Source organism: Asparagus officinalis, chromosome 8 (genome assembly GCF_001876935.1).
Source record: "Asparagus officinalis chromosome 8, Aspof.V1, whole genome shotgun sequence".
In the NCBI taxonomy this organism is placed as follows: domain Eukaryota; kingdom Viridiplantae; phylum Streptophyta; class Magnoliopsida; order Asparagales; family Asparagaceae; genus Asparagus; species Asparagus officinalis.
In genome coordinates, this window is record NC_033801.1 from 126,650,519 (window position 1) to 126,670,849 (window position 20,331).

General features: G+C 34.9%; 1 protein-coding gene across 3 annotated transcripts; it reads right to left on the reverse strand.

Moving 5' to 3' along the window:
* LOC109851406 (stress response protein nst1-like) lies at positions 2,009 to 12,322 on the reverse strand. 3 transcript variants are annotated; one of them, XM_020421521.1, is made up of 4 exons: positions 12,207 to 12,322; positions 10,572 to 12,102; positions 9,392 to 10,449; positions 2,009 to 2,304 (listed from the first exon to the last, which is right to left on the reverse strand). In XM_020421521.1, the coding sequence occupies exons 2-4, from the start codon at positions 11,901 to 11,903 to the stop codon at positions 2,184 to 2,186; spliced, it is 2,511 nt and encodes an 836-aa protein (XP_020277110.1). In that variant the 5' UTR covers positions 11,904 to 12,102; positions 12,207 to 12,322; the 3' UTR covers positions 2,009 to 2,183. The 3 variants fall into 3 exon arrangements, with proteins under 3 accessions (XP_020277110.1, XP_020277112.1, XP_020277111.1); XM_020421523.1 differs by having other exon boundaries at positions 2,023 to 2,304; positions 10,572 to 11,871; positions 12,207 to 12,307; XM_020421522.1 differs by lacking the exon at positions 12,207 to 12,322 and having other exon boundaries at positions 2,023 to 2,304; positions 10,572 to 12,193.

Below are 20,331 nucleotides of genomic sequence, written 5' to 3' on the forward strand. Positions count from 1 at the left end.
ACCCGCTGATTTATGACATGGATCCGACCCGATTGATAAATGCCTGCTCTTAGAGCATCTCCAACAGCTTCCCCATCTTCTTGGTATTCTAAAATTTAGAGAATTTTGAGCTTTTTTTGGGTCCAACAGATTCCCCATCTCATTCCCCAAAATGGGGATAGGAGAGAAAAAATAGAGAGTCTTCCCCAAATCTGCAGTATTCTGCAAATATTTGGGGAAGCACTTTTTCACGTTCTTCTAGACTCAACCCACAAAAAACAACTCCATCTCCTCATTATAATAATAAATAATTTGGTCAAAATGGGGATTCTTCAAAATAATAAATAATTTATTATTTATTAGTCAAAGATGTAGAATATTTTTATTATTGTAATAAATGCATGATTCTTCAAAATGGGGAAGCTGTTGGAGTTGGAGCAAAAATAATTTGGAGAATATGACATTTGATTCCCCATTTTGGAGAAATTTTTGGGGAAGATGTTGGAGATGCTCTTAGTCGTCTAGGATTGTTATTAGGACGTGGTATTCAAAACCCACACTCCATTTCAGTTCTATAGTTTTTAATAAAAAAAATTTTAATAAAAAATCCTAGTTAAATTTTATGGATTGTGATGTTATTATGTGGATTTCCTCTCTCCTCTTTTCTTTACTTATTTAAATATTTAATATACTTCAAATTAAATATATTTTATTTTACAATATTTCATATTTGTAAGTTATTATATATTAACATTGAATGTATTTAATTTTAAAATATTTTTAATCAACTTCTATATATTTATTTAATTTTATTTAAAATGAAATATATTTAATACTACTTAATATATTTAATATTTAATATTAACTTATATACGTTCATTTATACAAATATTTCAAATATTTAATACTATATTACATACATTTCGTTTGAACTTTTAAAATGAATTACAATATTTATTTAGTTTTGTTGTTGTCATCCGTGAATCAAAATGAGAGTGGTTTTTTTTTCAAATTAATACTTTTTTGTTAATAATTATTATTCAACATAATAATTTAATTTGAAACCCTTGATGCAAATAATTCATAAGTCTAAAATTTAGTCCGAGAATCCGACCCTTGGTCTATGAATCCAAAACAAAAGTTCAAGAATCCAAACCAAAAGTTCAAGAGTTTTACTTACAAAAATTAAAATTCAGTCAAAAAGTCTGAAGCTCTAACCACATGAAATCCGAGTCCCGGTTCCAATCCAAGAATGTCGGATTTACGGACAATTGTTCGAGTCCACATCAACATTCTTGAACGAATAACCGCCCCTTAGTGAACCTTTTCGACTCTTTTAAAATCAGAAATAGCAATCAGAGGATCGTCATTATGGTTTCAAAAATTTTCTAGAACACATAATATCTTGTCCCGGGAGCTCATGTTTTTGTTTTTAGTTTGTTCTTTCAAGTGCTCAAGGCAGTTGGCGTAGTGTGGAGGGGGGGAAGTGATTTTGCATTGCATTTTATTTTATTCGGGAAATACTAGTTATTTGTAGGATCCAATAACAAAACACTAACTTTGGAGGATAATAACTATCATTTTTGGAACTTTTGGCCTTTCAAAACCACCCACGGATTCGAACGGGGAGTTAGTTTACTTGATACCAAAAAAGAAAAGGTAAAAAAGGGAAAGAAACTGAAGTTTACTTAGAACCGAAGTCAGCTTGCGCATCTCATATAAAAGCTTCAACCGGTGGAGATCATCGGTCGACGCTCTCTTGGATACCTTTATAAGAGGCAGTTTGAAGGACCGTCTGTTGACCCCATAAAATTTATACAGTACAAGATAAACTATTAAATCTGAATACAGAAACAATAGAGGCATGCACATAACAACAGCCTCTGGCTAAACCTGCAACTCGACGGATCCCTGGCAACTGAAAATGCAAATGGAAGGCAGGAAAGAGAACACTAACCGACGTGTGATTATATATATTAACTGAAAATTTGCGTATCCCAAAAGGAAACCTGCGGTTAAACATGCTATATGAAGAAGGCCAAGAAGCATGAATTCATGCTGCATCTATATATATATATATATTCATGCTAATCAAATGACCATCTCATTTTCATTAAAAAAGAACTTACATTTAAACTAGTTTTTCTTCAGGTCTTTCCCCTCAGAAAAGCAACTATGCTTGCTTTTCTTGCTTATATTTTCTCCTATTGGTGGTTAAAAGACCAGACTGACTGTACATCTGGACCAGTCGAAAAGAGGCCGCCTACGTTTGGGGGTTTCACAGGTGGTGATGAATTTGTGACTTCTGTCATACCCTTTGCTGCCCTGCAAAAAATAGAAAGTAGAGCAGACGGTTATTAGTATTTACTGGATGTAGACAGACGGAACAACGTTTTTGTCTAGAATGAGGTCGGTGCTATAAAAGAGAATCAAAGTTCTAGAAGCCAAGCAAATGGGACACATCTACCATACAGCAAGTAAAATTCAGCTATTCAAGAATTGAAACATGCCCAATTAATAAACTCCCAAGTTGCACGCATGTATGTGTCAGTTGTGCCTGTTTCCTTCATCACACAAAAGTAGAGGCTTTACGTGAGTTATAGAGTGAGCACATGAATCCTTTTTCTAACCTGATAATGATGAGATACATGAGTGATAGTTCTCTAAGCACATAGATAAGGTGAAAAATGAGTGCACCTGTAAGAAAATAGCAATGTTTAAAAAGCACGTTATACACCTTGGTTTTGTGTAACCTAACACAACAGAAGCCTCACGTTACAAAACAGGAGGTAAAAACAGTGTCAGTGTGATGCTTCATTTTCCCTGAAAATGCACATTGTGAAGTGGCGTTTCCATAGCGTGCGTCTTTTGAGCGCTACAAAACACTCTCTCCATTTAAGCTGAAGACATGGGTGATATACCGTCGTTAAAATGTCCCAATTAATTCCATTCATTTATCTCTGGTACCAGGATTGCATAATTTATTGTACAAATTCATGTACAATGTTTTCAATAAGTTAATTAGTTTCAGTTTAGCACCTTATTATTTTCTCTGAGAGTATATTGTTATTGTGCTTCATAATTCTTCGATATAATTTTTTACACAGTTTTTTGGAACAAAAGCTTTGTAGGATAAAACATGTTAAGCTACATTAGGCATTAGGTTATACTATGTTTTACAAAAATTATACGTAATTGTCATCTTCAAGATTGGAAAATAGTAGTTTTAGGATGATGGAGGAGAAAAACATTCATAGTTTTTGAACACGTGCAACAAAGGCACAAAGTGCACCAGTTCAGAGTAATAGTATGAAGATTACGTAGGCAATGGAACATAGATAACTAGATACAGGTCTAGAAGAACACAGAGTAGGATCTAGTAATTAAGATATGACATCTGTTAACTGAGATAACCTTAATAGCTAGAAGGGAAAAAAAGATTCATGTAGCGAACCAACAGATTAACACTTATGGTTTTTCCTTCTTGATGTTGTTTGGTTGTGTGTGAGCCATCTCATAGCCCAATTCAAGAAGCATATGTTCTAGGTTTGTTGCGACTAGTAGGAGCTAATTTTAAGCTACTATTTCTCTTTTAAATTGGCACTCCCATCAGCCTCTACTAAACAAGCCAAACTGTAACAAATAGAGTCATGCAAGAGTAATTGTCGGGAGTCTGGTCATCTCATACTCTTGTGGTAGATAAATCACCAAGAGAAAAAAGAATCTCAAACTGAAAAATGAAACTACAACCTTGTACAGCATTGCAATCTAATTCCAGCAATTTTTCAACGACCCAACAAAATTGTCCAATGACTTACTCATGCCCAAGCTTCTTCTTCAGCTGACTTCCGTCAAAAGATCCAATTTCTACCAAGTCAGAGTAACAGTCCCAAAAGACAATCTTTAACCTTCAACCAGAGTCCAGACATCTAATTCTCTATATGCAATCATCTAATTCCCAACCATACAATTTGCATACTATCACAATCAACGCGAACAAAAGAACAAACTAACACTAACACAGTAAAACTAACACTAACACATCTAATTCTCTATATGCAATCATCTAATTCCCGACATACAATTTCCAACACTAACACAGTAACACTACGGCCAAATCAAACAAACATAACAATTTTCATCTGAACCAGTTTCCAAATCTGTCAAACTAAACAAGGGAACAATTTACTGTTATCTATCTACTAAAGCTATTGGGCTTTATACTGTTCATTCTATAGTATAAAAGCCAATAGCTTTTAGTATATACATATCGTTTCCTAAATAATTACAATTGCCGAGTGATGCAGGACAATCATGGGTCATCCATCAGAATATTTTAATTTTAATTTTAGTAATATTTGATTTGATCCCATATAGTCCTTTTTTTTAGTTAGGATTTCTTTAGGATTTGATTTTGAAATCTCTTTCCATTTTAGCTAGGATTTTATTTGATTACATCATTTAGTTTTGTTACTTTTGATTTAATTAGGATTTTTATTTACTTCTTTATGTGTTTAGTTGCTTTTTTTCCCTATAAATAAGAAATGTAATCCTCCATGAGGAATAGATATTGATGAATAAAAAATTAAGTTTAATCTTGAGCATGTGAATTGCTTATTGATATTTGAAGTGTCTTTGGGGTGTGAAGCCCTTGGGTGTGAAGCCCTTGGGTGTGAAGCCCCCTAGATGTGATGCCTAGTACCTATTACAATTCTCTTTCAATTATCCTTCTCGATCATCCACCACTCATTTCCCCTCCAAAAGAATCCCCACCATCCAATCAGTCAAAACACCTTCACATTAAAAAAAGAAGCTATTGTTCAATCGTGAATAGTCGTACTGTTCATCTTGGTTGTCTTTTTCTAAGACATGGATTTTAATCGCATGCTTCCAAGTCGTCGACGATTTCTCGCCTCCAGAACGAAGCCCTCGCGTCGCTCCTCATCATTTAGTATCAGAGCCGAAGGATCCACAGTTATCAGGGGTAAAATACAGCTACCTCTTTCACAGAGGTATGATTTTAATCCACTTAAATTTGGTACCCTAGCCTATTTTAATGGATTTGATGGATATGAGAAGCTTTATGAATTTGACGTTTAGATTTTCAATATAGAAAATATATTTTCTAGTTATGATATGTATAAACTGAAAATGTATTTATATGCTGAGTGTAGGCTAAAGAGAGAGGCAAAATATTAGTGGTATAGAAATTATTATCATTCAAATATCTGTTCATGGACAACTATGAAAGCTCTTTTGGAGAGAAAGTAATCTAATCTATTATCTAGAAGATATTATTTCTTTTCAAATTGAAGTAAAGCCACACAAATTCCTCAACCCCGGTCAGAGGTGGAACTTCAATCAAAATTTAATTTCAATCCAGATCCGAAACCTCAACTTGAGTCAAACGAGTAAGCAGAGTAAAATCAAAAATTTAATCAAGAACCAAAGCCTGAGTCTGAGCGTGAGCCAGAATCAGATGTAGATCAAAAGATCAATGTAGAGTGAGAGTCTGAACTATAGTCAAAAGAAGAAAATCAAAAGATAGATCCAGAGCCTAAGCTTAAACAAGAGTTGGAACCAAAAACAAAGCAACATGTCGATCTAACGCTTGAGCTTGAATCAAACCCAGAGCTCAAGTCAAGCCTAAAATCCAAACTTAAGATCAATATGCAGTGCAAATTTTAAGATAATATGATTATTGAGTTCGTTATTCCAAACCCTCCACCACTAACTCAGTATCGGGGTTTACAACTCATCTTGAAGATCTTGCAATCGACAATAGAATTCTTCTCACCAATCAAGTCAAAGATTACGCTCTCCCATTATAAAACTTAAGGTCGATCTTTCTTTAACAAGGGGAGATTGGATGCAGGACAATCATGGACCGTCTATCATAAGATTTTAATTTTAATTTTAGTACTATTTGATTTGATCCAATGTAATCTTCTTTTTAGTTAGAATTTCTTTAGGATTTGATTTTGAAATCTCTTTCTATTTTAGCTAGGATTTTATTTGATTGCATCTTTTAGTTTTGTTAGTTTTGATTTTATTATGATTTTTATTTACTTCCTTATGTGTTTAGTTGCTTTCTTTTCCTATAAATAAGAAATATAATCCTTCATGAGGAAAAGATATTGATGAGCAAAAAATTGAGTTTAATTTTGAGCATGTGAATACTTATTGATATGTGAAGTGTCTTTGGGGTGTGAAGCCCTTGGGTGTGAGCCTCTAGGAGTGATGCCTAGTACATAATAAAATTCTCTTTCAATTATCCATCTCGATCATCCACCACTCATTTTCCCTCTAAAAGAATCACCACCATCCAACCAGTTAAAACACATCCACATTAAAAAAAAGAAGCTATTGTTCAACCATGAACAATACTCACATACTGTTCATCTTAGTAGTCTTCTTCTTCATCATAGATTTTAACCCATGCCTCCAAGTCGTCGTCGATTTCTTGCCTTCAGATCGAAGCCCTTGCACCGCTCTCCATCAGCGAGTCTCTCATTTAGTTAGACCATTTACCCTTCAAGAGAAGGTCATGGGCTCAATTCTCGTCTCTTTCACAAATTTTTTTTAGACCTTAGTGTAGGCTTGTGCAAGCTACAGTGCACCTAACTTTAGCATATAGACTAAAGTAGGGATCTAAATATAGGGCATTTTGCCTATAAACTCAACTTATAACCAATTTATTTTTAAGCCTGCCAACTTTCAAAAAGAACTCTTTTTTTTCCTCTCAAAGAACAAAATACTCCATATTAAATAAAATAATATAATATGAGTTATAATGAAAAGGTTTCTTTTGCCTATAAATTCAAATTTTTACACCCACTATTTTCAAATTAACCCGCTTTTACTTATAAACACAAAGTCTCACCCCCATTTATTTTTAATCCCTCAACGTCTAAACTCACTCTTGGACACGAAATACTTCACCGGACATTTTATTCTATTTTTTTCAACTTATGTACTTCTAAAAAGGTTTTGCCTATGAACTCAAACTTTTACCCCCATAAGTTATTTTTATATCTAGTTTATATTTAAGCAATTTATTATGCGGTGCAAGTTGCCATGTCGCATTATAATTTGCAACTAAGTGGCTCGGCATATAATGTATTTTTTAACTAAATATTTAAATCATTTTTTCTATTTTCCATTTTTCACACTAATGTCAAAGCACCAATCGTAGATAATTTTTAATAATGCGTTATGACTTGCAGCTAAGTGGTTAGGTATCAAATATATTTTTAAACTAAATATTTAAATTATTTTTTTCCTTTTTCTTTTTTCAGACTAATGTCAAAGCATCACAAATTGTAGTTAATTTTTTGCCTATAAAACTAAAGTTGTATCCGCATTTATTGTTAAACTCCTACACTTTCAAAATGGGTCTTTTGCCGATAAATCCAAAGTTTAACATCTGCGTGTTTAAAAATTACACCAACTTTCAAAAATCACACTTAGTCCCAACTACTTCTCCAAATTAATTTTATAACTCTTGTATTTCAATACTTTGATATACAGCGTAAGGTACTATCTTATAACATTCTCCACTTTTCTCTAAGTTGTTATGTATGCGATGTATATTTTGAACCAAGTGCTTAAACCATTTGTTTGCCTTCTTTATTGCACTAATGTCATGGCATCATAGATACGTTTGTAACATATAAACATAAAATTTATCCATATTTAATTCTATAATTGTCCACCTCCAAAAATGTTGTTTTTTCTATAAACTAAAAGCTACCCCATACTTCCAAAATAACTCTTGACACAAAATATTCAACCAAATTATTTTTAACTAAATATCAAAAAAACCTTAACCTTAGACAATTATCATATAATCCCCATAAGTTTCAAAATATACAAAACCCTCCTTAAGTATAGGGATTATCAGAAAATCCCCCATTAACTTTAATATTTTATCAAAAAATCTTCTTTTAACTTTGAGATATTATCAGGAACACCCCTAAAATTGATGGGGCTTTAGGGGGGCATTCTGATGAAATCTCAAAGTCAAAGGGTTTTTTCTGTTAACCCATAAACTTAAGGGGTTTTTTAATATGTTCAAAGCTATGGAGGGTTATCTTATACTCGTCCAAAGTTAGGGGGTTCATGATATTTAGTCTATTTTTAACTCATTCTATTTCAACAACTTGATATACATTACATGATGTTAATTGCCCTATTTTGTTATTATATGCTATAGTTTTTCTTAAGTGATTAGATATTCCATATATTTTTAGACAAATACTTAAATAAGTTTTTGGTTATTTTAACACAAATGTCATAGCATCACACAGGTTAATTTTGTTCGTTTTCACCTAAGTCAATCTGAAGATCTAGCGAAAAAGCCAACAAAATAATTTTTCAATGAACCAATCTCAAATCCACGAAACGAACCACTTTTTTTTTTTTGGGGGGGGGGGGGGGGGGGGGGGTTTGATGGATTGAAACATGCCACTAGGCGCGGACCAAGGAATTGGGATACTAATGGTGACGAGGTCAACAGCTCCTCTTTTCTTCCTTTTTTAAAAAGACTACATATGATGGTTAGGGTGTTGGTGTTGTTTTTTGTTTCTTTTTTAAGTTTGTAATCTCATGTAAAGAAATCAGTAATGCCAACAAATCTGAAGAAAATAAGAACAAATATTCCATAATGTCTTAAGCCGTCAAGGGGAAGCATTAATGCCATGGTAGATGGCGGAAAAAAACCCCTAAGCATCTCTGAGGATAATGAAGAAGAAAGAGGGACTAGCGTTAATAAAATGACTCTAATACTATGATAAGAAAAATATCACTTTATCGTTGAAGGGGTAATACATTTATATATCTATTGCATAAAGGATATCATAATATAGAAAGATCCTAAAAGGATAATACTCTTGAGTTTTTGATGTATAGTGAATAATGCACTCAAATAACACATAACATTAAATACTTTTCTCTGAATAAAATTCTTCAACAGATCCAGCGCGTACAACTGCACTCAATGTCCCCTTATAACAAAATCATGTTAGAATTTCGCAGAGTTAGTGGTCCAATTATCTATTCTAAAGAGGGACCTTCCTGTTTATAGAAGGAATGCCAGTCCACAAGAAACATACGCACAAAGAGGTGTTTTCAATTTAAACTAAATGACTGATACATTCTCAGATAGGTTTTGAGAAACATGAGTTGTGGCATGGCTATCAATAACATACAACAAAAACATATAAATGTATCATTTTCTATTAACTAAAGCATATCTCCCATGTCAGAATATTCATGTGTAATTCTACTAGAGTTCAAATACCACCCTCACAAAATTTCTAAAATAGAAATGCTACCAAAGATGGACCAACATTGAATCAAAATGCTAATTCAGTTGACAACAAATTTTAAAATTTGAATATAGGTTTCTTACTTAGACCAGCCATTAGCTCGAGGCACCTCAAAATGATGTACAGCTGCTCCACTAGTCGAACTACCATATGTCACTTCATTCTGAGCAATATTGTCCATGAGATCCAGAGGCAGGAAGTGGTTTTCTCCATCGACCGGCAATGGTGATGGAAATGGAGAATTCTGGACCCACGGATCACGGCCATTCAACAAACCAGGACCAAGAGTACCGAATGTCCCACCATTCTGGAGAGTACCAACAGAAGCCTTTCGAGGAGTAAGTATGCTAGGCAGAGGGATTCCTGTTTCAACTTGAGATACTACAGGATTGTGACCCAAAGTACAGGATACATCTTGGTTAGATTTGCTTTGTACCAAAGGTGAAAACCAGTTGGAAGGTCCATCTGCAAGACCAAGTCCATCCCAAGCCAATGGGGTGCCCCACATTTGCCATGTTCGTGTCCCTTGCATGTCATTCAATTCATCTGGTTTTGAAGAATGCAACTTCTGGGACTTTGGAGTACATGAAACTAGTCTTTCATCTCGTGACCTGGAGAGAGGGGACTCAATAGGTGAAGGCTTGCTCCCTTCGGTTGAAGCACATGCATTCTTGAGAACACGAGGAGTCTCCACCTTACCCGTTTCAATAAATCCATTCCCAAGGTCCAAAGGGAATTTGTCAAGTTGATCAGATACAGGCCCTAGTAATGATAGAGGATCTGGAACATAACATGGGTCTTCAAATAGCTCAGAGTCCTCTACTGATCCGTTGTGCATTGGTTCTTTAATAGGAGGAAACATAGAGTCAGACGTAAAGTTTGAAGCCAAACTTCCATTTGATGAGTTTGGTGAAGAGTAGCCAGCAAGAGGCAATGATCGCCGAAAATTGAATTGATTATCAACAGAATAACTAGGAAATGCTTTCTGGTCAAGAACACTTCTAGCTTCCGGTTGCCAATTAGGATTTCCAAATGTAACACTATTTGTATCTGGATCTGGAGAAACAGCAGAAGAACGAGTAAATAGCTGATGCCAAGACTTTTTCGGGACAGTTGCTCGTGGCAGTACATCCGTCTCCACCTGGAAAAGAAAAGTAGAAGAGCAAAAGGATGCATAGAAAAATAGGAATTAAAATCTTTGATGCTTCATTAAGACAGGAAAAATAGAACGCTAACGATCAGTTTTAACAAATAATAACTCACAGGTCGATGGTCTCCATTTGGAGTAGATTTCCCAATTGCATTCCCTGAAGAATGAGTATCCTTTTTAGTCCCAGAATTCTGACCATTATCTATGAACCCACCTGCAGGTTTACTAACTTTGGTAACAGTGACAGCAGTCTGAGCATTCCTCCCAAAAAATGATGAACCATTGAAACTTCTAGAAGATGATAAAAGAGTTCCTTTCATCCTATCAAAGTACCTGGTCTTATTCCCTACCACCTTATTCCCGTTACCTTCCAACGATTGTGACTTTAAACTCTCTGCAGTAGCCTTTGTTCTCTCTATCTGGCTCTTCTTATCAAAATCCCGCTTCTTCTCATTCTCTCTGCTTGTCCTCTTCTCAAGATCTTCCCCATCTGAATTACTCTTACTTGACCCTTTATCTTTCTCCCTCCTCCTCTCACGCCTCCTCCGCTCTGTCTCCCTCCTACTATCTCTTTCCCCATCAACACCCAACGTCTTTGACCGTGATCTCTCCGCTTCCAACTTCTCATCCCTCAATCTCCTCCGTTCCTCCACCAATCTAGCAACCTCCTCCCTCTGCTTCCTCTCCTCCTCCTCCAACATCTCCCTTTCCAACCTAGCCAGCCTCTTCTCCTCAGCCTTTCTTCTAGCTCTCTCTCCTCTGCTCTCCTGAAAACTCCCTCCATTCTCTCCTCTCTTATTAGACAATCCTTTACCCTCTCCATTCAATGAATCATCTTCTCCTGATCCAACCCTGAAAACCTTTCTCCAGACCCACCTCACTTTCAAAAAGAACGAGCCCACTAATCTACACCCGAAAACCAACACTCCTGAATACGATTTCTCCGTCAAACATCTCTCATCACCACCACGACCACCATTAACCCAAAACCTCGGTGGCCCTGAAACTGACTCCCCAGACCAATCTTGCCACCCGGGCAAATCCAAAACAGGCCTTTTCGAAATATGCCCGCAATAACTACACATAAATTTCCCCCCACCGGGGTTTTGATCTCTATAAGGGGTAAAACAATTACGACACCTCCGGGTAGCTAACCTCTTCAGCTTCTGAAGCTCGATGGCCTGGGTCCTCCTCTCCTCTTTAATGCGGGCAGAGCGCCTAGCTCTCCATGTAGACAGCATGGGCATCAAGATCTCGTACCATACTAGGGTTATTAGAAGAACAACAACGCAAGCTAATCTAGGGCTCGTGATCTCAAAACGAAAATTTGGGGGCAAGAGCAGGGACAGAGCCCAGATGAGTATCAGGGGGATAACAAGCCAAGGGAGCATTGTAGCAACTCGACGAGACCACCTATGGACCACGCAAAGCATACACATTATCATCCAAACCCCAAAAAAATCAATGGGGATTTAGGGTTTCAGAAGATGCGGGGGAATGAAATTGGCAACAATTCCTCGATTCCTTGAGCTGAAAGACGACGACTTGGGGCTCGAAATCTTCTTAATTTGGGAGAAAATGGAGATTTTGAGAAAACCCTAGTTTTGGAATAAAAATGGCGTGAATCTACCGTAGTTTTGGGACCTGAAGAAGGAAAGGATCGATTAGGGTTAGGGTTAGGGTTAGGGTTAGGGTTAGGGTTAGGGTTCTTAGAGAGAGAAAGAGAAAAAGGAAGAGAGAAAACTTACGGATACGGATTATGGCGAAAACCCTAGCGACGGCGACTGGTCCTCGTTCATGGCTTTTTTCGGGAAGAAGAAATTGGGGGAAAAAGGATAAAGGTCGGTAATAGTTTTTGCTTTTTTTTAATAATTGATTTTTTTTATTTGGTTTTTTTCATATTTATTTATTTATTTATTTGCTTGTTTTGTTTTGTTTGTTTATTATTATCAGGGTCTTAATAAGTTAGCTTCTTTATTTGCTTTTTACTCTTCCGGATGAGGGGAGTTTTGTAGCGAAGGTCATGTGAAATTTGGCATTTGCAAATTTAGACCTGTGGAGACCAAAAAACTCAAAAGGCTGGAATATTAGTGGAATGTATTTCTAATATCGTGTAATTTATTTTACTTGTTTACCTTATTTCACTTGATCCAATCTCAAAATTGACCACAAGAAGTAATAAATTCTGCACTCACACGTCATAGTTTAGATTTTTACAATTATTTTTGGAGCATTTATAATAACTACACATGTGCAAAAATATAAATGAGGGTACACAATAAGCTCGTAATCTAAATCTAACCAACAAACTTATCAATGACACATCTTATTTCCAAATGTCCACAATAACTTCTCAATCCGTTTTTGGAGGCGTATATAATAACCACATGCGTGCAAAAGTATCAGATTATATACTTGTTACGTGTGACAATCTCAAACATAGTGTATCAAAAGTTCCATTTTTGGAAACACAACGGCACCAGATAAGTACATAACGAAATCTAGGTACCAAATTCCAAAACGGGAGAGTTTTTGGAGTACCATTGTAATTAACATTTTAGATGAAATCAAAATTCTGACCAGATAGAATATTGATATTTCAGAGCAGTTATTTGGGGTTGAAGAGAGTAAAGATAAAGATTGTGAACTGGAGATGAAAGAACAAGTGTCTGTCATGATTCCAGATCAGTATCATAATGAGGAGGAAAGTCTCAGGGAGATTGATTGTGAAAAAGCTATTATGGTGAGTGAAGGTAATTTCTCAAACCAATTGCTGGTTGTAGAGGAGATTGTTAATATGATGGATGATGTGGAAGCAAAGGAGCATTTATCTCCTGTGCTTTCTAAGATGAAGAAAGATAAAGGGAAAGAAGATTTTAATTAGTGAGGATAAGGATGATAATGTTTGGATGCCAGAGATATCACAGGAGAATTTTAATGAAGATAAAGAGAAATAAGTGCTTATGATCCAACCTTTGAATTGCCTGCCTCCAGTTGATCAAGAACTCAATGCTAATTCAAAAATTACTTATGTTAGAAGGTGTTCCAGATTTGAGGACCTTGAACCAATGTCTGCTTTGGATAGAGCTTCTGCAAGAGCTGCCTCAAAAAATGGATCTAATATTGGAGCTGCTTCAGGTGGATCAGGTGAAAATTCTTCTAACCTGGGTTCTTCTTTTGTTCCTATTCTGTTTGATTCATTATCTAATAAAGAAATGCAGAATTTGGCTTCAAAATGTGCTATAATTCTTGAGCCTCAAGGGGTGTTTGACCCTTTTAAAAAAGTGAGGCAAATGGAGAAGGAGAGAGCTACGTTAGAGTAGACTCTACTTCCTTTGTTTCATAAGAGGAGATTCTACTCTTCATACATGTTGGTTACATGGAATGTTAGAGGTCTTGGTCTGAGTACAAAAAGATTTGGGGTAAAAGATTTTTGTCTTTTAAATAAATTTGAGATTATTTGTCTTCAAGAAACTAAGTTGAATAATGTTGATGACAGAATTTTAAGTAGTTTGGGTAGTAATATGTTTGAATGGGTTGTTTTACCCTCAGTGGGAACTTCAGGAGGCATTATGATTGGTTGGAATAGCAGTAAGTGGTTAAAAATTCAAGACTTAACTGGGGATTATGTTTTGACAGTTATGTTAAAGAATAAGAGAAATGACTTTGTTTGGTCCATTTCTTCTGTTTATGGTCCTCATTATAATAGAGAAAGAGTTTTATTTTGGCAAGAACTTAAGATTGTGAAGGCAAGGTTTTCAGGACCTTGGGTGGTTGTGGGGGATTTTAATGTCACCCTAAATGCAGATGAAAGAAAAGGTAAAAAGAATTACAGAAAAGAAATGGAAGAATTCAGGGAGGTGATTAATGAATTAGAGCTGATTGATAGTCCTTTACATGGGAGGCAATTTACTTGGACTAATAAAAGAAGGGCTCCTTCTATGGCTAGATTGGACAGAGTTTTCTTCAACTCTGAATGGGAGGATAATTTTCCTTTTTCTAAGCAACAAGGTTTGTGCAGTCAGTTATCTGATCATGCTCCCATTTGTTTTGATTGTGGGGATAATCAACAGTTTGTTAAAAAATTCAGATTTGAGAAGATTTGGTTACAGTCTGATGATTTTAAAAAAGGGATACCTATTTGGTGGAATTGTGCACCTAAAAGTACATCTGCAGCAAAAAATATTGTTGGCAAATTGAGATTTATTAGAAAATGTATTAAAAAATGGGTTCAATCTGACTTTTATAGTGTTAAAAAGAAGAAAAAGAGTTGTTGGATAAGTTGTTGGAATGGGAGGTTATAGAGGAAAATAGAAATTTGGAAGATGATGAATTAGTTAAAAAAAATGATATTTCCATTCAGTTGAATGAGATCTTAATTCAAGAAGAACAGATGTGGAAACAAAGATCAAAAGCACATTGGCTTAAGGAAGGAGATAATAATACTGCTTATTTTCATAAAATAGCTAATGGCCGGAAAAGAAATAATCTGATTTCTTCTATTACAGTGAATAATACAGTAGTCAGTTCTGAAGAAGGGATTGCACAGATTTTTTCCAATCATTATAATCAGATTTTTGGTCAAAAGGAATCTTATAGATGTCAACAGGATTGGAATAAGTTGTTTCCTTTGGAAGATTGGGGATCTGATGATTTAGAAAAACCTTTTTCAGAGGATGAAGTTCATAAAGCTATTTGTGATATGAATGGTGATAAATCTCCTGGCCCAGATGGTTTTTCAGCCTTGTTTTATCAAGTCTTTTGGGAAACAGTGAAAAAAGATATTATGAAATTGTTTGTGGAATTTTATGAAGGTAAATTGGAAATTAATAGGCTCAATTATGCTCATATTGTGCTTATCCCAAAAAAAATGAAGCTTCTGTGGTTAATGATTACAGACCTATTAGTCTTCTAAATGTGATATACAAAATGATTACTAAAGTTTTGACTAATAGGTTGAATGCTAAACTTGAAAAGCTTATTGATCCTGTCCAATCTGGTTTTATTAAAAACAGATATCTGATGGATGGGGTTACAGCAGCTCAGGAAATTATCAATGATTGTTTTCAGAACAATAAAAAAGGAGGGATCTTATTAAAATTGGATTTTGTTAAGGCATATGACATGTTAGACTGGGATTTCATCTTGGAGGTTATGAAAGCCAAAAAATTTGGAGCTAAATGGCTACATTGGATTAATATGTGTCTAAAAGGAGGTATGTCTGCCATTGATATTAATGGCAAAATTAGGAGTTGGATTATGTCAAAGAGAGGTGTTCGTCAAGGAGACCCTTTATCTCCTCTTTTATTTGTCTTGGCAGCTGATTCCTTTACCAGGATGATGAACTTAGCAGTGGATTCTCTTCTTATTGAAGGTTTGGGTCCAATTAATATGCCTCATAAAATTTGTTGTTTACAATATGCAGATGATACATTGATATTTTGTAAAAATAAAAGAGAGCAGTTGACAGTGCTAAAAATGATACTATATTGTTTTGAACTTGCCTCTGGATTGAAAATAAGTTTTAACAAGAGTATTCTCATTGCTCTTGAGAACAATGATTCTTTGCAACAGAATTTAGCTGTTATGTTGAATTGTAAAAGTGAGACTTTTCCCATTACTTATCTTGGAGTTCCTTTGAGACCTGGAAAATTAAAAAAAGCAGATTGGTCTCCTCTGATTGAGAAATTTGAGAGAAGATTAGCTTTATGGAAAGGAAAAACTTTATCAAGAGGGGGAAGATTAGTTTTAGTGAATTCTGTTCTTTCTTCTATGCTAATTTTTTGGCTATCCTTCTTTTTATTTCCTAAGTGGCTTATAGAAAAAATTGATAAAATGAGGAGAAGATTTTTGTGGACTGGCTCTTTTGATCATAAAGGCTCTTCTAATTTAGTCAAATGGGAGGAGGTTTGTAGACCTAAGCAATATGGAGGTTTGGGGATTGTAAATTTGAAAATTATGAATAAGGCTTTGTTGGGGAAATGGTGCTGGAAATGGTTTGATAATAAACTGGAATTATGGAAACAGATTAGTTTTTACAAATACTTCGAGAGGAAATATTGGAGAGAATTTTTTTATTCTGGTAGAAATATTTTAACACAGTTTTGGAGGGATTGTTTTGATAATATTGAAAGCTTTTTATGCAGTACTATGGTGGATGTGGGAAAAGGAGATCAAACCTTATTTTGGCTTGATAAATGGGTAGGTTCTTTTACCCTTGCTTCAGTTTATCCCTCTCTTTTCAATGTCACTTCTTTTCCTTATGCAACTATCAGTAAGGTGAGAAAGAAGGTGAATAATGAATGGACATGGAGTATTCAATTTAGTAGACAATTGACTGGAAATTATGTTCTTCAATACTGCAAGTTGATGACTGATATCAGAGATTTTAATTTTGAACAAAGGGAGGACAGGAGAAAATGGATTTGGGATACTAAAGGTAAATTTACAGTTAAATCCTATTATCACTTTCTTATTGATGGGGGTTTAAGATTTGACCATGTTAATCTCTGGAGGCTTCCTGTTCCTTTAAAAGTGAAATTTCTTGTCTGGTTGGCTCTAAGACAAGGGCTAAATACAAAAGATAAGATAGAAAAAAAGTTATTCATGTGGATTTAATGTGTTGTTTATGTTCTAAAGAGGAGGAAAATCATTACCATCTTTTTGTAGACTGTGAGTTTGTATACTCCACATGGAGATCTATTCAACATAAACTGAACATTGATAAGGATTTCAAGTTGAATTCCCTAAGGGATATCTGGATCAATTGGAATATGGATAAGGGAGTTAAATGGAATGTGGAAAGAGACGTTATTTTATGTTCTCTTATTTGGAGTATTTGGCAGGAAAGAAATGACAGAATTTTTTCAAGCAAGAAGAAGAGAGCTCTGGAGGTTTTAAACAAAGTTCTGATTTATTCATCTTTTTGGTTAGGTTCTAAACCTTTATCTGATCGATCTGCCAGACTTCAAGAGAGGAGGAGGAAAAGAGCTGCTGATGTTCAGTCTACGGAGAACAGGATTGAGAACATAGTGATTCAACTGGAATGATTTCTATATTCTGGTTCTGTTTTCTGTTGGTTAAAAACTTTGTTCATATGGACTACTCTTTTGTAGTAGTAGTAGTTGTCAGTTTTCTTTTGATAGAGCTGATTTTGGTTGTATCTGTGGGGAAACAGAAGTTTGTTTTTTGGTTGTAAGCTCTGTATGAACTCAAATGCACATTCTTATTGGTTGGGAATGTGCATAGTCAAGTGCTTATGATCCAACCTTTGAATTGCCTGCCTCCAGTTGATCAAGAACTCAATGCTAATTCAAAAATTACTTATGTTAGAAGGTGTTCCAGATTTGAGGACCTTGAACCAATGTCTGCTTTGGATAGAGCTTCTGCAAGAGCTGCCTCAAAAAATGGATCTAATATTGGAGCTGCTTCAGGTGGATCAGGTGAAAATTCTTCTAACCTGGGTTCTTCTTTTGTTCCTATTCTGTTTGATTCATTATCTAATAAAGAAATGCAGAATTTGGCTTCAAAATGTGCTATAATTCTTGAGCCTCAAGGGGTGTTTGACCCTTTTAAAAAAGTGAGGCAAATGGAGAAGGAGAGAGCTACGTTAGAGTAGACTCTACTTCCTTTGTTTCATAAGAGGAGATTCTACTCTTCATACATGTTGGTTACATGGAATGTTAGAGGTCTTGGTCTGAGTACAAAAAGATTTGGGGTAAAAGATTTTTGTCTTTTAAATAAATTTGAGATTATTTGTCTTCAAGAAACTAAGTTGAATAATGTTGATGACAGAATTTTAAGTAGTTTGGGTAGTAATATGTTTGAATGGGTTGTTTTACCCTCAGTGGGAACTTCAGGAGGCATTATGATTGGTTGGAATAGCAGTAAGTGGTTAAAAATTCAAGACTTAACTGGGGATTATGTTTTGACAGTTATGTTAAAGAATAAGAGAAATGACTTTGTTTGGTCCATTTCTTCTGTTTATGGTCCTCATTATAATAGAGAAAGAGTTTTATTTTGGCAAGAACTTAAGATTGTGAAGGCAAGGTTTTCAGGACCTTGGGTGGTTGTGGGGGATTTTAATGTCACCCTAAATGCAGATGAAAGAAAAGGTAAAAAGAATTACAGAAAAGAAATGGAAGAATTCAGGGAGGTGATTAATGAATTAGAGCTGATTGATAGTCCTTTACATGGGAGGCAATTTACTTGGACTAATAAAAGAAGGGCTCCTTCTATGGCTAGATTGGACAGAGTTTTCTTCAACTCTGAATGGGAGGATAATTTTCCTTTTTCTAAGCAACAAGGTTTGTGCAGTCAGTTATCTGATCATGCTCCCATTTGTTTTGATTGTGGGGATAATCAACAGTTTGTTAAAAAATTCAGATTTGAGAAGATTTGGTTACAGTCTGATGATTTTAAAAAAGGGATACCTATTTGGTGGAATTGTGCACCTAAAAGTACATCTGCAGCAAAAAATATTGTTGGCAAATTGAGATTTATTAGAAAATGTATTAAAAAATGGGTTCAATCTGACTTTTATAGTGTTAAAAAGAAGAAAAAAGAGTTGTTGGATAAGTTGTTGGAATGGGAGGTTATAGAGGAAAATAGAAATTTGGAAGATGATGAATTAGTTAAAAAAAATGATATTTCCATTCAGTTGAATGAGATCTTAATTCAAGAAGAACAGATGTGGAAACAAAGATCAAAAGCACATTGGCTTAAGGAAGGAGATAATAATACTGCTTATTTTCATAAAATAGCTAATGGCCAGAAAAGAAATTATCTGCTTTCTTCTATTACAGTGAATAATACAGTAGTCAGTTCTGAAGAAGGGATTGCACAGATTTTTTCCAATCATTATAATCAGATTTTTGGTCAAAAGGAATCTTATAGATGTTAACTGGATTGGAATAAGTTGTTTCCTTTGGAAGATTGGGGATCTGATGATTTAGAAAAACCTTTTTCAGAGGATGAAGTTCATAAAGCTATTTGTGATATGAATGGTGATAAATCTCCTGGCCCAGATGTTTTTTCAGCCTTGTTTTATCAAGTCTTTTGGGAAACAGTGAAAAAAGATATTATGAAATTGTTTGTGGAATTTTATGAAGGTAAATTGGAAATTAATAGGCTCAATTATGCTCATATTGTGCTTATCCCAAAAAAAATGGAGCTTCTGTGGTTAATGATTACAGACCTATTAGTCTTCTAAATGTGATATACAAAATGATTACTAAAGTTTTGACTAATAGGTTGAATGCTAAACTTGAAAAGCTTATTGATCCTGTCCAATCTGGTTTTATTAAAAACAGATATCTGATGGATGGGGTTACAGCAGCTCAGGAAATTATCAATGATTGTTTTCAGAACAATAAAAAAGGAGGGATCTTATTAAAATTGGATTTTGTTAAGGCATATGACATGTTAGACTGGGATTTCATCTTGGAGGTTATGAAAGCCAAAAAATTTGGAGCTAAATGGCTACATTGGATTAATATGTGTCTAAAAGGAGGTATGTCTGCCATTGATATTAATGGTAAAATTGGGAGTTGGATTATGTCAAAGAGAGGTGTTCGTCAAGGAGACCCTTTATCTCCTCTTTTATTTGTCTTGGCAGCTGATTCCTTTACCAGGATGATGAACTTAGCAGTGGATTCTCTTCTTATTGAAGGTTTGGGTCCAATTAATATGCCTCATAAAATTTGTTGTTTACAATATGCAGATGATACATTGATATTTTGTAAAAATAAAAGAGAGCAGTTGACAGTGCTAAAAATGATACTATATTGTTTTGAACTTGCCTCTGGATTGAAAATAAGTTTTAACAAGAGTATTCTCATTGCTCTTGAGAACAATGATTCTTTGCAACAGAAT